Genomic DNA, 14,224 nt, shown 5'->3' with positions numbered 1-14,224 from the left:
ACTCCAGCTTTACTAGACATATCTGTATATTACCTTCATATAATGCTCGGATATACGGGAGTGCATTAATTTGGGAGATGACTGTTTAGTAATATATTTTCTTTGCTGGGTGACGAAAATGCTTTTGCTTGAAACTTTGGAAGCAGTCTCTATGCTAAAGTAGTTTAATGCAAATTGCCTTTCACTTCTGCAGATTTGAGTTCAAGAGCCTCTATGCCACAGGTGAAATAGAAAAGGTTGTGTCCCTACACCCATCAGTAACAACCTATATAGAAAATCATGTAGCTGCCAATCAAGCAGAGTCTGTAGTCTCTTCGCAGTGAAAGCCTGGGAGTGGAATAGTACGGGGCATTGTAAATGAGGGCTGCCGTGCATTGGCAAAGGTAGGTGGAAAAGCTCACATAATAGAAATGGGCATAATGCAGGCAGCTGCTAACCAGCCCCATCATTCTCTCCCTTTCATCATGTAAAATTTCCCCTTTCTAAAACAGGAGGATTTTCAATTAGCATTACTTCTTTGAGATGTGGCAGCTGAAGCAGAAGATGCTCTGTTGTTATCTTTGTCTGCTTCCATCTGTTCCCAAGATACATATGATACCATTTTAAGCAGTTTTTTTCCCCAAACTCATTTACCCACTTCAAAGAAATATCAACTTGCAGAAAAATTATTAGAAACAATACAAAATGTGATACTTAAGTTACATTATCCGGCTTTCTTTACATTCACTTAGGCTTACAAGGAAACTTATACCACTTAACTGCTAGCATACAATCAGCGTAATATTTAGAACCCTAAGGTCAAATATACATTCATTCCTGTATTGTTTCAGCCAGGAGGAATTAGAATAATTTCTTGTCTGTTTTAGGTCTCTCCCTTCTACCCATACTATCATTAACTAGAAAATTGCAGCCAGTCCTTCTTTCCAAACATCAGGCATAGCAGAAAGTGTTAGGGTTGTGGTCGCAGAATAATACAAACATCACCTCATCAAGGGGAGGCAACCAAAGCACAGGACCATTTTCAGGAGAGGGCTTACTGGACAAGAGGTAAAGAAGCTGAAATTCATTTCACTTAAGTCATTCAATGTCAAATGTGACAGGAGGAGAGCAGGTAGAAATCTATGAAGCATGGCATGAATTATTCAGGTCTGATGAAGGTGTAGTTAAAAAGATAGAACATTTTAAGGATGGTAGTGGTCTGTTAAATGTAATAGTTAATACTGCTGAGAAATCAAATTGATCCCAACTAAATTTAAATGTGTTGTGAGTCTGATTTAAGGAGTTAAAGCCTTAAGAACAACTATGGTTTCCTTAGAAAAACTGCTGAGAACAAGTGCAATCTGAAAATACAAAATGTAATTCACACTAAAGCAGCAGTTATGAAATGTCTTTGGACCCTAAATAGCAGGCAGTCTGTTGAGCATCAAAACAGGGAACATATTTGTTCCAAAATAAAAAGTTCATTTATGAAACAAATGGATGAATTGTTTTTCATTTGGCTAATTTTCATCCAAGATGTAAATGGTGCAGAAACATGCTAACTTTACATTTTAATTGACTCTACTTGGATATTTGTTTCACAGGTAACTCCAGTAAACTCAAGTGTAATAACTAGTGTTTCAAATCTAGCAGTGTAGGCTCAACTCTTGAAGGCACTCCCAACGATCCCACTGATGCTGAACACCGTCAGATCCCACTGGCTTAATCAGACATGAGCATGCTAAGTATCTTCCAAGATTTAGGCCCTAAGTGATTTGGAAATATAAACTAAGTAAAGAATTGTATTGAATTTGACCCTTTAAAAATGTAAATGCTTCACAGTTCAAATTTGTGTGTCCTTGCATGATAAATAAAATGATAAATAATAAAATAAAATAAATAATAAAACAGGAGATGGGCATGAGAATATAAAGAGATGGCCATAGAAATGATTGTTGCTGCAGAATATCTCTCCACACTTGCCCTTTGACTAGTAATTTCGCCTTTGTTAGATATTATTCTATGGCTCTGTTGAGGGGTTGTTGGTTTTTTCGAGAACATACTATAGAAATAGAAACTTGATCTTACATTTAAACAGACAACTTCATGTCATGAACCAGAAAACATTATGGTACATTCATGAAAAACAACCCATTGTAAGCCCCAAACCTTAGGGTTGGACTGGCTTTAGGCAGGGAGGATTGATATACTTGAACCTACTGCAGCTTTGAAGTCTTAGAAAATACGCTTGGCTTAAAGTAGTGAGTTTGGCTGATTTTATACCAACTTCTCCATCAGAAAAAGAGAAAGATTGTTCTGTGATGTGCTGTGAAGTTTTCCCAAGAGGCCACAACCATCTCTAAATTTATACACGTTAACTTAAGCTCATGCAAGTAAAATGTTGAAAGCAGGAACATGCAGCCACTGTCACTGGAGAAAAGGTAAAGTGCAAAACAAAACACAGCTGCCTAGGCAGGATAGGAAAGCTCAAGGGTTAGAAGGCTTTGAAGGGGTCAAGTTCTTAGCACATCTTTAACTGAGCATGCACACACGGAGTTTGTGTCCTAATTTGCCTCCTTCCTGAAGCTTTGTTTGAAGGTTAACAGACAAAAATATTAGAGAGCGAGAATGCTTCCTCCCTTAGCTTGACTGTTCTTATGATTTCTCTCAAAGACCTCCTTTACATCCCAATTGGAGTCAGTTGCAACCACTTTGCAACATAGCTCACCAGTTCAGTACCCAAGAATCTTACTGAAGGGTTTGCACTTCCAAGCCTATGTTGACTAAAGAGATCCCTGCATTTCTATACAAAGTGTCACACTCTCAGCGTGTCACAGACTCCCTCATCCATTCCTGCCATACTCCATACAGCAGGCAGCATCCTGGTCTGTATTCGTGCAGGCTATAACCTAGCTTGTAGAGGCAGTTCTCCTAGCAACTTTGACTCAGCAGTGAATGTCCTCATGCTGACCTTCTGCAGTGGGAGGCAAAGTGAGACCAGCATTCCCTTACCCAAGACAATCATAGCCAAGGATCTGCTGGTCAGCTCCCACATACCATCAACACAAGGACCTCCAAATCCCTTCTTTGGCCAAGAATTGGCAGCAGGGAATGAGAACTCCAAACCTGACATCAAAATAAACTACTTTCTAAATAGACTATTTTTTAAAAAATAGGGTACGACTGTAAAAGGTTCCAGTATCTGAACACTGAAGCCTGATTCTACAAGATGCTGAGGTACATAAATCTCCATGGCCGTAGAAGGAGCACTCACATTGTAGCCCCGGTCAGACGCTCTGAATCTGCAAATCCTGCTGAACACCTACCACTACAATATAACCAAATAATATGTCTGTGCCTGCCGACTGATGTAGTTGTCAGCACAACTGACCAACTGTGTCTGAAGGTCATTGCAGTTGTTAGTGTCATTCAAAAGGGTCCTCATCAGGGCTGACACTGAGGATAATAATCAACAAATATCAAAGGGCTCTTGGGTGCCAAACGCCACCTGATAGCCAAAATGTGAACTGACTACAGCTGCCAGCTGTTATGCCTCTAGGAGACATGCAGATGGATCAATAATAATTGTCTCCCGTTACTAGAGATGAACTTGGCCATCAAAAGACACACAAGCAATACGGCAGCACCATTTTCAACAAAACCTGATCTTGTCATTTACACATCTATGACCAACAAGGACAACATTCAAGCCCTGACTGCTGTAACACTGGTGACATTTCCATCATGTCTTTCTACAAGCCATCATCCAAACAGTTCAAGTTTGGTAGCCCTCATAACCTCAAACATGATAAAACATGGGTGATCATTGGTGACAGTCCAGAGTCAAATGAGGCAACAGCATAACTGATGAAAATGGAGAATTAGTTGAACTGTGGCCACAAGCACACCACGTAATTCATAAACCCATCTATGGAAACGAGGCTACAACCCTGATCCAGCATTTGTCAGCGCAACATAGCCAGTTCATACAATAAACATAGTTTGGGTCCCATTCCACATTCACAGCAGCAGCCTGTCACTATCCAGATCAATGCAGCCATAACGCCAAACTCAGTACCATTCCCGGCCCACTTTAATTTTAAGAAAGCAAATGGAAGGGCTTCACCAATGACCTTAAAACCACTGTAAGATGCCTCGATATAATAAAGACCGAACCAATACCAGAAAATTATGACCAGTTTGACAATGTACTGTATACTGTCTTGAAGAAGCATATTCCACAAGGCTGAAGAACAAATTATGTGTCAGGACTAACATCCAAGTTATCACATCGATACAAGCAGAATACAAGCAGAAGTTCAAAGCAGACCCCTTTGCTGAGGATAACATTGCAACTGGCAAAGAACTGGTCTCTCCAAGGAGGACAAACAGAAGTCATGACAGTGTGGACATAACCCACAGGAGTAAGAAACTATGGATAACCATTTGGAAGCTTAACAATGACCTGAGAAAGGCAGAGCAACACTATAATGTAACTGCAGACCAACCCCTAGAAAATGGTAGGGCTTAAGTGGCAAGAAAATGAGGAGACTTATAATTTTAGGGCACAGTATACAATGACCAAATTAACCTCCAGAATTAACCCCTTCAAGAATGACAAAGGCACTGGTCTAGATAAACAAACCAAACACTTTGGACCAGCAATAAAGAACTGGTTACTCAAGTTGTTCAACACATGCTCAGCCACATACAAAGTACCCAACATGTGGTGATGAGTGTGCGTTGTGGGACTCCTGAAGCCAGGGAAGGATACAATGGACCCAAAGAACTTCAGGCTTCTCTCACTAATATGTCACCTCTACAAACCATATGAGTGTCTCATCCTAACTCACCTGACACCACTTGTTAAAAAGCACCTAATACCAGAGCAAGCTGGATTCCACCCAGCTGAACATCACTCGATACACTGAAGATGGCTTTGAAAAGGTATAGTAACAGGTGCCATGTTTGTCAACCTCTCAGCAGCATATGACACAGTGAATCACTGAAGACCCCTCACTAAAACATACAACATGATCATAGAATCATAGAACTGGAAGGGACCTCAAGCGGTCATCTAGTCCAGTCCCCTGCACTCAAGGCAGGACTAAGTATTATCTAGACCATCTCTGACAGGTGTTTATCCAATGATGGAGATTCCACCACATCCCTAGGCAATTTATTCCAGTGCTTAACCACTCTGACAGTTGAAAGTTTTTCCTAATGTCCAACCTAAACCGCCCTTGCTGCAATTTAAGCCCATTGCTTCTTGTCCTAGCCTCAGAGGTTAAGAACAACATTTTTTCTCCCTCCTCCTTGTAACAACCTTTTATGTACTTGAAAACTGTTATCATGTCCCCTCTCAGTCTTCTCTTCTCCAGACTAAACAAACCCAATTTTTTTTCAATATTCCCTCATAGGTCATGTTTTCTAAACCTTTAATCATTTTTGTTGCTCTTCTCTGGACTTTCTCCAATTTGTCCACATCTTTCCTGAAATGTGGCACCCAGAACTGGACACAATACTCCAGTTGAGGCCTAATCAGCATGGAGTAGAGCGGAAGAATTACTTCTCGTGTCTTGCTTACAATACTCCTGCTAATACATCCCAGAATTATGTTTACTTTTTTTGGCAACAGCATTACACTGTTGACTCATATTTAGCTTGTGATCCACTATGACCCCCAGATCCCTTTCTGCAGTACTCCTTCCTAGGCAGTCATTTGCCATTTTGTACGTGCACAACTGATTGTTCCTTCCTAAGTGGAGTACTTTGCATTTGTCCTTATTGAATTTCATCCTATTTACTTCAGACCATTTCTCCAGTTTGTCCAGATCATTTTGAATTTTAATCCTATCCTCCAAAGCACTTGCAACCCCTCCCAGCTTGGTATCATCTGCAAACTTTATAAGTGTACTCTCTATGCCATTATCTAAAACATTGATGAAGATATTGAACAGAACTAGACCCAGAACCAATCCCTGTGGGACCCCATTCGTTATGTCCTTCCAGCATGACTGTGAACCACTGATAACTACTCTCTGGGAACGATTTTCCAACCAGTTATGCATCCGCCTTACAGTAGCTCCATCTAGGTTCTATTTCCTTAGTTTGTTTATGAGAAGATCATGCAAGACAGTGTCAAAAGCCTTACTAAAGTCAAGATATACCACATCTACCACTACCTCCCTATCCACAAGTGTCAAGGCTCCTCCCCCACTCTGAACTCTAGGGTACAGATGTGGGGACCTGCATGAAAACCTCCCAAGCTTACTTTCACCAGCTTAGATTAAAACTTCCCCAAGGTACAAATTAATTTTATCCTTTGACCCTGGATCTCCACTGCCACCACCAAACTCTAACTGGGTTTACTGGGAAACGTAGTTTGGACACGTCTTTCCCCCCCCAAATCCTCCCAACCCTTGCACCCCACTTCCTGGGGAAGGTTTGGTAAAAATCCTCACCAATTTGCATAGGTGACCACAGACCCAAACCCTTGGATCTGAGAACAATGAAAAAGCATTCAGTTTTCTTACAAGAAGACTTTTAATAGAAGTAAAGGAATCATCTCTGTAAAATCAGGATGGTAGATACCCTACAGGGTAATTAGATTCAAAACATAGAGAATCCCTCTAGGCAAACCTTAAGTTACAAAAAAGACACACAGACAGGAATAGTCATTCTATTCAGCACAGTTCTTTTCTCAGCCATTTAAAGAAATCATAATCTAACACATACCTAGCTAGATTACTTACTAAAGTTCTAAGACTCCATTCCTGTTCTATCCCCGGCAAAAGCAGCATACAGACAGACACAGACCCTTTGTTTCTCTCCCTCCTCCCAGCTCTTGAAAGTATCTTGTCTCCTCATTGGTCATTTCGGTCAGGTGCCAGCGAGGTTACCTTTAGCTTCTTAACCCTTTACACGCGAGAGGATTTTTCCTCTGGCCAGGAGGGATTTTAAAGGGGTTTACCCTTCCCTTTATATTTATGACAACAAGGATGAAAGATCACCACCTTGTATGATTTATAAGATCTCTATTAGAGAACCAACATCTTTATGTTGAACAATACAGGAAGGGGACCTGATGATGGTAATAGAAAAATGGCCTTCCAGAAGGGAGCATACTCTTGCCAATACTCCTCATCTGCATGAATGATCAACTGATTCATGTAGGCACAAGAAGTTTTATCTATGCTGATGATCTATGCCCAGATCAAAACTATGCTAACAACAATACTGTCTGGGCTCTCAGTCTATTACACCAAGAACCAATTGCATACCAACCAAGCCAAAATGCAAATGAGGCCTGTTCCATCTTTGGTATCATGAGATCAATAGACAACTTCACCTGTAATGGGGTATCATTTGCCCACTGCTGGAATCCCTGTCTATCTTTGAGTAGCGCTAGACCGCATTCTCTCCTTCAAGGCACACATGGAGAAGACATAAGGCAAAGTTAACACCCGGAACGACATATTCCGGAAGCTTTCACATTCAAAATGGGGAACCAACCCAGCAACATTAAGAGCCACCACACTTACACTTGTTTATTCGATGGTTGAATATGCATGTCCTGTGTGGAAAAGATCAGCTCACACAAAGAAGCTGAACCCTATATTAAATGACAGCTGCTGCTACATTATAGGATGTCTAAAACCAACAAATATGAACAGCCTTTATATTCTTGTTAAAATCAGTCCACCGGATAGCAGGAGAGCTGTCACAAGGAAAACAGAAAAACGGCCAGATAAGGGGCATTAGATGGGGAGCTCTCTGAGTTACCACAGATAATTCTTTCCAAGGTATCTGCCTGGTGGGTCTTGCCCACATGCTTGGGTCTAACTGATCACTATATTTGGGGTCGGGAAGGAATTTTCCTCTGGGTGAGATTGGCAGAGACCCTGTGGGGGGGGGTCCCCTTCCTCTGCAGTTTGGGGCATGGATCACTTACAGGGTTTAAATTAGAGTAAATGGTCAATTCTCTTTAACTTAAAGTCTTTAGCTCATAATTTGAGGGCTTCAGTAACTCAGCCAGAGGTTAGAGATCTATTTTTAAATTGCTTCCAAACAAAAATATGTGGATGTGCGGCTATTCCAGTGACCCAGATACATGTGACTGCGGTGAAACAAACCATGGAACATCTGTTGGTCTACTGGCTCCTGGAGGAACCGTACACCATGGAAGATCTCACCAGGGCTACAGACCAGGACATATTATGAAAAGCCTATGGTTGTGGTGGAAGGACAGAGGAAAACCTAAGTCTCTGTGGGAAGTGATGGCAGTCAGAACTTCAAACCAGCAAAGCAAAACATTGTCCTTTAATTACTGCTACTGATTTAAGGGGATTCTCTGACCTTAAAAGACCATATTTTGAATGGAAAACTTTATTTACCATATGTTGGAATCCAAAGTAGTATACTTTGCACACACACAAAAACGATAGAAAATGTGCATGTTTGAGAAAGACAGACTAGAAGACCTCTATCAGTGGGTAAAGGGAAGACTAAGCAAAAAAGAGTCAAGAAAGCTTTTGCAGGATCATACCAACTTTGTTGTATGATTGTGCTTATTTTTAAGAGCTCTCTGAACATGGCTGTACCGAAGGTTGTTCATAGAGAACTGAAAAGCAGTAACCCTGTACTATGAGTGAAGGGAATAATCAATTTAACTCAAGTGAAACTTGCCCTCAACACATGCACACACGTCTGTACCTTCTAAACCGAATAGAAATACAGTGGAATTATTTTCCTCCTACCTGTTTCTCTGTGAGAATGACTCTCCCTAGGAGTTGATCTTCTAGACCTTTCATAGTCACAGTAAAGTCAATAATGGATGTGCGAGCACTAATTTCAGGGGTATATGCCGGATTTGGGAGCTTGGTGGTGATGTAAAGTCTGAAGCCATTCATGACATCTACTTCTTTATCACCAACTTTTACCTTATTGCAAAACACAATGAGATATTATGAAACAGACAGATGAATTGAAAAGCACTGATAGTAAGGGTCACATTCTTACAACATAGTTCAGAATGTACAAGTTAAATTTTTCTGCTACTGCATTTTGGAAAGATCTAACTAAAAAGCCAATTCTATATTAAAAAATTGTGCAAAGAAAATATCCATGCAGTGCCTCAAGCTGCTCATTCAGAAACTTGTCTGATTCTGTAATTTCTGCACAATTATACATGCAATAATTAATTTACAAGACAGCACAATGGGGTTTTAAATAGGATTTTCTTCTAATGCTTATAATCCCATTTAAGACTAACAGAAGAAGAAAATGCAAGGTTTAAATATCTTGGTTATCCACAAATCCAAACATAAGGCTATCATAGCTGTAGAGAATTAGCATTATTTTAATATTTGAATGCACTCCCTTACAGTTATATTTTCTTCTTTTACCTTATAGGAAGAACCAGTTTTGATGAAGTTTTTCTCCAAAACATTATCCAATGCTGGATCAAGCTCTTCCCCAACATCTTCAACCAGTAGTGGCCTTCCAAGAGAAAGGCTGTCCTCTAAGTGGTTTCTGAAATACTTGTGATTCAGAGACGTGATCTAGAAATATGACATATAGCCAGTATATTATGCCACACTCTGTTATGAGAGCACTGGTAAAACAAAATGTTTTTGGTATGTTTACTATGGTTATAGGTTTCAAAGTGGTAGCCGTGTTAGTCTGTATCAGCAAAAAGAACGAGGAGTACTTGTGGCACCTTAGAGACGAACAAATTTATTTGAGCATAATCTTTCATGGGCTAAAGCCCACTTCTTCATATGCATGCAGTGGAAAATACAGTAGGAAGATATACAGATATATAGATATAGATATATATACACACAGAGAACATGAAAAAATGGGGGTTGCCATACCAACGCTAATGAGAGTAATCGATTAAGGTGGGCTCTTATCAGCAGGAGAAAAAAAACTTTTGTAGTGATAATCAGGATGGCCCATTTCAAAAGTTGACAAGAAGGTGTGACTAACAATAGGGGGAAATTAGCATGGGGAAATCGTTTTTAGTTTGTGTAACGACTCATCCACTCCCAATCTTTATTCAACCCTAATTTAATGGTGTCGTTGGCTCATTGCCAACGCTATCCACATATCTATTCAAGGGACACGATCATAGGACCTAAATACATCAGCCACACTATCAGAGGCTCGTTCACCTGCACATCTACCTATGTGATATATGCCATCATGTACCAGCAATGCCCCTCTGTCATGTACATTTCATAATGTACCAATTCATAAACTTGGTCCAAAAGTTCACAAACATGATTCATCATCTTGGTACTCCAGTTTTGAACTGGTTTAATTCCACTAGAGTAAAAGTGGGATACAGCGGGGGTGAACCCAACCTAAATTTAACTTTTTCCTGTGTAAAATGTTTTGCATAGTGCAAATCATGCATCAGCTTTGCTTTTTAAGCTTAAAACTCAGCTGCTTTTCTCACCCCAACAATACAAGACCAATAAGATGATAAATCATCACAGTCTAGTTTGTTTGCTCTTGCCTAATTCAAATCCAGTAATACTTCATTAATATCATTAGTTATACAATTGTTACCAATATATAAGAGATGCAGAACTTTCAGGTACCAGTTACAGATAAGTACAAGGCTCATGCTTGGGAGGCGCTCCTTCTAAATATCCACAAAGCTACATCATTAACCATAAACCCAACTATACACATAAAATGATGGAGTCTAAATTAACTGTTACCACTCAAGAAAGAGGTCTTGGAGTCACTGTGGATAGTTCTCTGAAAACATCCACTCAATGTACAGCGGCAGTCAAAAAAGCAAACAGAATGCTGGAAATAATTAAGAAACGGATAGATCGGGGTGGCCAACCTGAGCCTGAGAAGGAGACAGAATTTACCAATGCTCATTTCCAAAGAGCCACAGTAATATGTCAGCAGCCCCCCATCAGCACCCCACCCCCTCCCCCCCGCTCCCAGTGCCTCCTGCCCACCGGCAGCCCCACCGATCAGTGCCTCCCCTTCACTCCCCGCACCTCCTGATCAGCTGTGGCATGCAGGAGGCTCTTGGGGAGGAGGAGTGAGGGCACGGCCAGCTCACAGGAGGGGGTGGGAAGGGGTGGAGTGGGATAGATAATAGAAAAGAAAATATCATGTTGCCTCTATATAAATCCATGGTACACCCATATCTTGAATACTGTGTGCAGATGTGGTCGCCCCATCTCAAAAAAATTATATTGGAATTGGAAAAGTTTCAGAAAAGGGCAACAAAAATGATTAGGGGTATGCAATGGCTTCTGTCTGAGGAGAGATTAATAAGTCTGGGACTTTTCAGCTTGGAAAAGAGACGGCTAAGGGCAGATATGATTGAGGTCTATAAAATCATGACTGGTATAGAGAAAGTAGATAAGGAAGTGTTGTTTACTACTTCTCATAACACAAGAACTAGGGGTCACCAAATGAAATGAATAGGCAGCAGGTTTAAAACAAATAAAAGAAAGTATTTCTTCATACAACACACAGTCAAGCTGTGGAACTCCTTGCCAGAGGATGTTGTGAAGGCCAAGACCATAATAGGGTTCAAAAAAGAAGTAGATAAACTCATGGAGGATAGGTCCATCAGTGGCTAGTAGCCAGGATGTGCAGGAATGATGTCCCTAGCCTCTGTTTGTCAGAAGCTGGGAATGAGCAACAGGGATGGATCACTTGATTATTACCTGTTCTGTTTGAAGGGCCAAAATCCATTTGCTGTGGATGTAAGATCTTAACTACAGTTTCTGCTAAGAACTTTTCATATAGGCCCAGAGTCCACAGCTTGGCCTGGGCCATGGGTGCTGGCTAACAGAGAACAATACATGGCTAAGAGAAAGCTGGGGTAAACAGACAACCTTGTGTGTTTCAAGTCAGTAAGCGGAGTCAGCATAACTCCAAGTGTAACTGGGCATCCTTATCGTGAGTTATAGACACATGAAGTGCTGAGAAAGGCCTCACGGTTACTCCCTAATGCAGGGAGGAGATAGTGGTACAATACCCCTCAGAGCCCAGACAGAGTTCGGGGAGAGGCCTAATATGATTGACATGAATTATGACACCCTTCCCTCACAGATGTATGCCAATCCTAGCCCACAGAAATGCAAGGGTAAACTTATAAACAATTGTTATTGTTAAGTACTAATTACTACTTTTGTGCTTTGAATCTCCAGGAACGTACCCGTTGATCAACCGGGAGAGCTGCTACCTCATTCCCCTGGACCCCAAAATTAGGATTTAATCTATACACTTTAACAGACATCGTTTCGGGTAATTACCTGTCTCAGCAGTATGTTAATTTGAGCCATGGGCAGAGCCATCATGTAACCTTTTAGACCATTGGCTTATTGTGCTTATCTCATCTTGCTGCTAGAACCTATCCAGGGGCTTGGGAAAACCCATCCCCGTCGCTTCTCTCCGCCCAATGAGCACCCTATATAATCTATTGTAATTAATTGTTCTGCAGTGTCTCTGAGCCGAATAAGCAAAGTGACACTCCACCAGCGCTGTGCGTAATAAACTCCTGTGCTTGACTCTACACAGTTTGGATTAATGTTCCTTCATGTTCATTCCCTCTGGGGCACCTGGCACTAGCCACTGTCAGAAGACAGGATGCTGGGTTAGATGGACCCTGGGTCTGACCCAGTAGGGCCATTCTTACATTCTTATGTTCTTCAAATTCCCCTTAAAACTCCTTTGCCACAATGTCTATAAAAAACTCAACCATTAGGCCACTGGTATGCTAAGACCACTGCCAACATGCTGATCAATATTGTCTTATTGTTTCCTTGTACTCTCCCATCAGTCTGTATCCATCTGATGTCTCTTGTTTTAGACTTAGATTGTAAACTCTTTGAAGTGGGGACTATCTTTTTGTTCTGTGCTTGTATAATGCCTAGCACAATGGGGTCCCGGTCCTAGGTGCTACACTAATAAAAGAATAATGATAATAAAATAAAACAACAATAATGGCTATTATTTATTTCTGATTCAGCAGAAAGCTATGGAACAGCATGATGGTGCGTCTGCTGATTTTTTAGTACATCAGCATAATGCAATGTGCAGCCTGGTCTCCCATGTTTAAGAAGGATGAATTCAAACTGGAACAGGTGCAGAGAAGGGCTACTAGGATGATCCAAGGAATGGAAAGCCTACCTTACGAGAGGAGAGACTCAAAGACCTTGGCTTGTTTAGCCTAATCAAAAGAAGGCTGAGGGGAGACACGATTGCTCTCTATAAATATATCAAAGGGATAAATACCAGCGTGAGGGAGGAGTTATTTAAGTTAAGTGCCAATATTGACATAAGAACTAATGGATATAAACTGGCCATTAACGAATTTAGCCTTGAAATTAGATGAAGGTTTCTAACCATCAGAGGAGTGAAGTTCTGGAACAGCTTTCCAAGGGGAGCAGTGGGGACAAAAAACCTAATTGGCCTCAAGATTAAGCTTGATAAATGTATGGATGGGGATGCTCTGAAAAGACTCCCTACAATGGAATGTAGCCAATCTGCAACTGCTAGCAGAAAATATCTCCAAGGGCCAGTGATGGGACACTAGATGGACAGGGCTCTGAGTTACTACAGAGAATTCATTCCCATGTGTCTTGCTGGTGGGTCTTGCCCACACGCTCAGGGTCTGACTGCCATATTTGGGATTGGGAACAAATTTTCCCCTAAATCAGATTGGTAGAGACTCTGAGGGTTTTTCACCTTCCTCTGCAGCATAGAGCATGGGTCACTTGCTGGTTTAAATTAGTGTAAAGAGTGGATTCTCTTAGTCTTTAAATCATAATTTGAGGACTTCAGTAACTCAGCCAGAGGTTAGGGGTCTATTACAGGAGTGGGTGGGCCGGCAAGGTTCTGTGGCTGCAATGTGCAGACAGTCAGACTAGATGATCATGATGGTCCCTTCTGGTCTATGAGTCTATAAGAAGACAAACTACGGCATACACATTTTCATTTTCCTAGGGCTTATGGCATCCAACATTTTTCTTGTGGAATTTATCAGGTCTTCCATCTACACACTACCAGCCACATTCTTCATTGGATTATGCTTCGAGCAAGCCCACTGAAACCAGCAGGTTTGCCTGGTTACAAGGCAACAAAGGGGAGAATTTGCTCTAGTGCTCAATGCTAAATCTACCTAGAGTGTACACTGACTGCATGCAACATAGGTAGTAGATAAACATTATAATTGCTAGCTACAACCTGAACCCCCTGA

At 41.1% G+C, this 14,224-nt stretch overlaps 1 protein-coding gene across 1 annotated transcript in view; it reads right to left on the bottom strand.

Moving 5' to 3' along the window:
• DNAH5 (dynein axonemal heavy chain 5) overlaps positions 1-14,224 on the bottom strand; it is a 235,436-nt gene that overhangs the window by 45,856 nt on the left and 175,356 nt on the right. Inside the window, exons 64-65 of the mRNA XM_074945024.1 lie at positions 9,387-9,542; positions 8,739-8,921 (exon numbers count right to left, since the gene is read on the bottom strand). Coding sequence (XP_074801125.1) covers positions 8,739-8,921; positions 9,387-9,542 — 339 coding nt within the window. The remainder of the gene's footprint in view (positions 1-8,738; positions 8,922-9,386; positions 9,543-14,224) is intronic.

This window comes from Natator depressus, chromosome 2 (genome assembly GCF_965152275.1).
Source record: "Natator depressus isolate rNatDep1 chromosome 2, rNatDep2.hap1, whole genome shotgun sequence".
Taxonomy (NCBI): Eukaryota; Metazoa; Chordata; order Testudines; family Cheloniidae; genus Natator; species Natator depressus.
The sequence above is the reverse complement of the archived record's forward strand: the minus strand, read 5'-3'. Positions and strand labels throughout refer to the sequence as shown.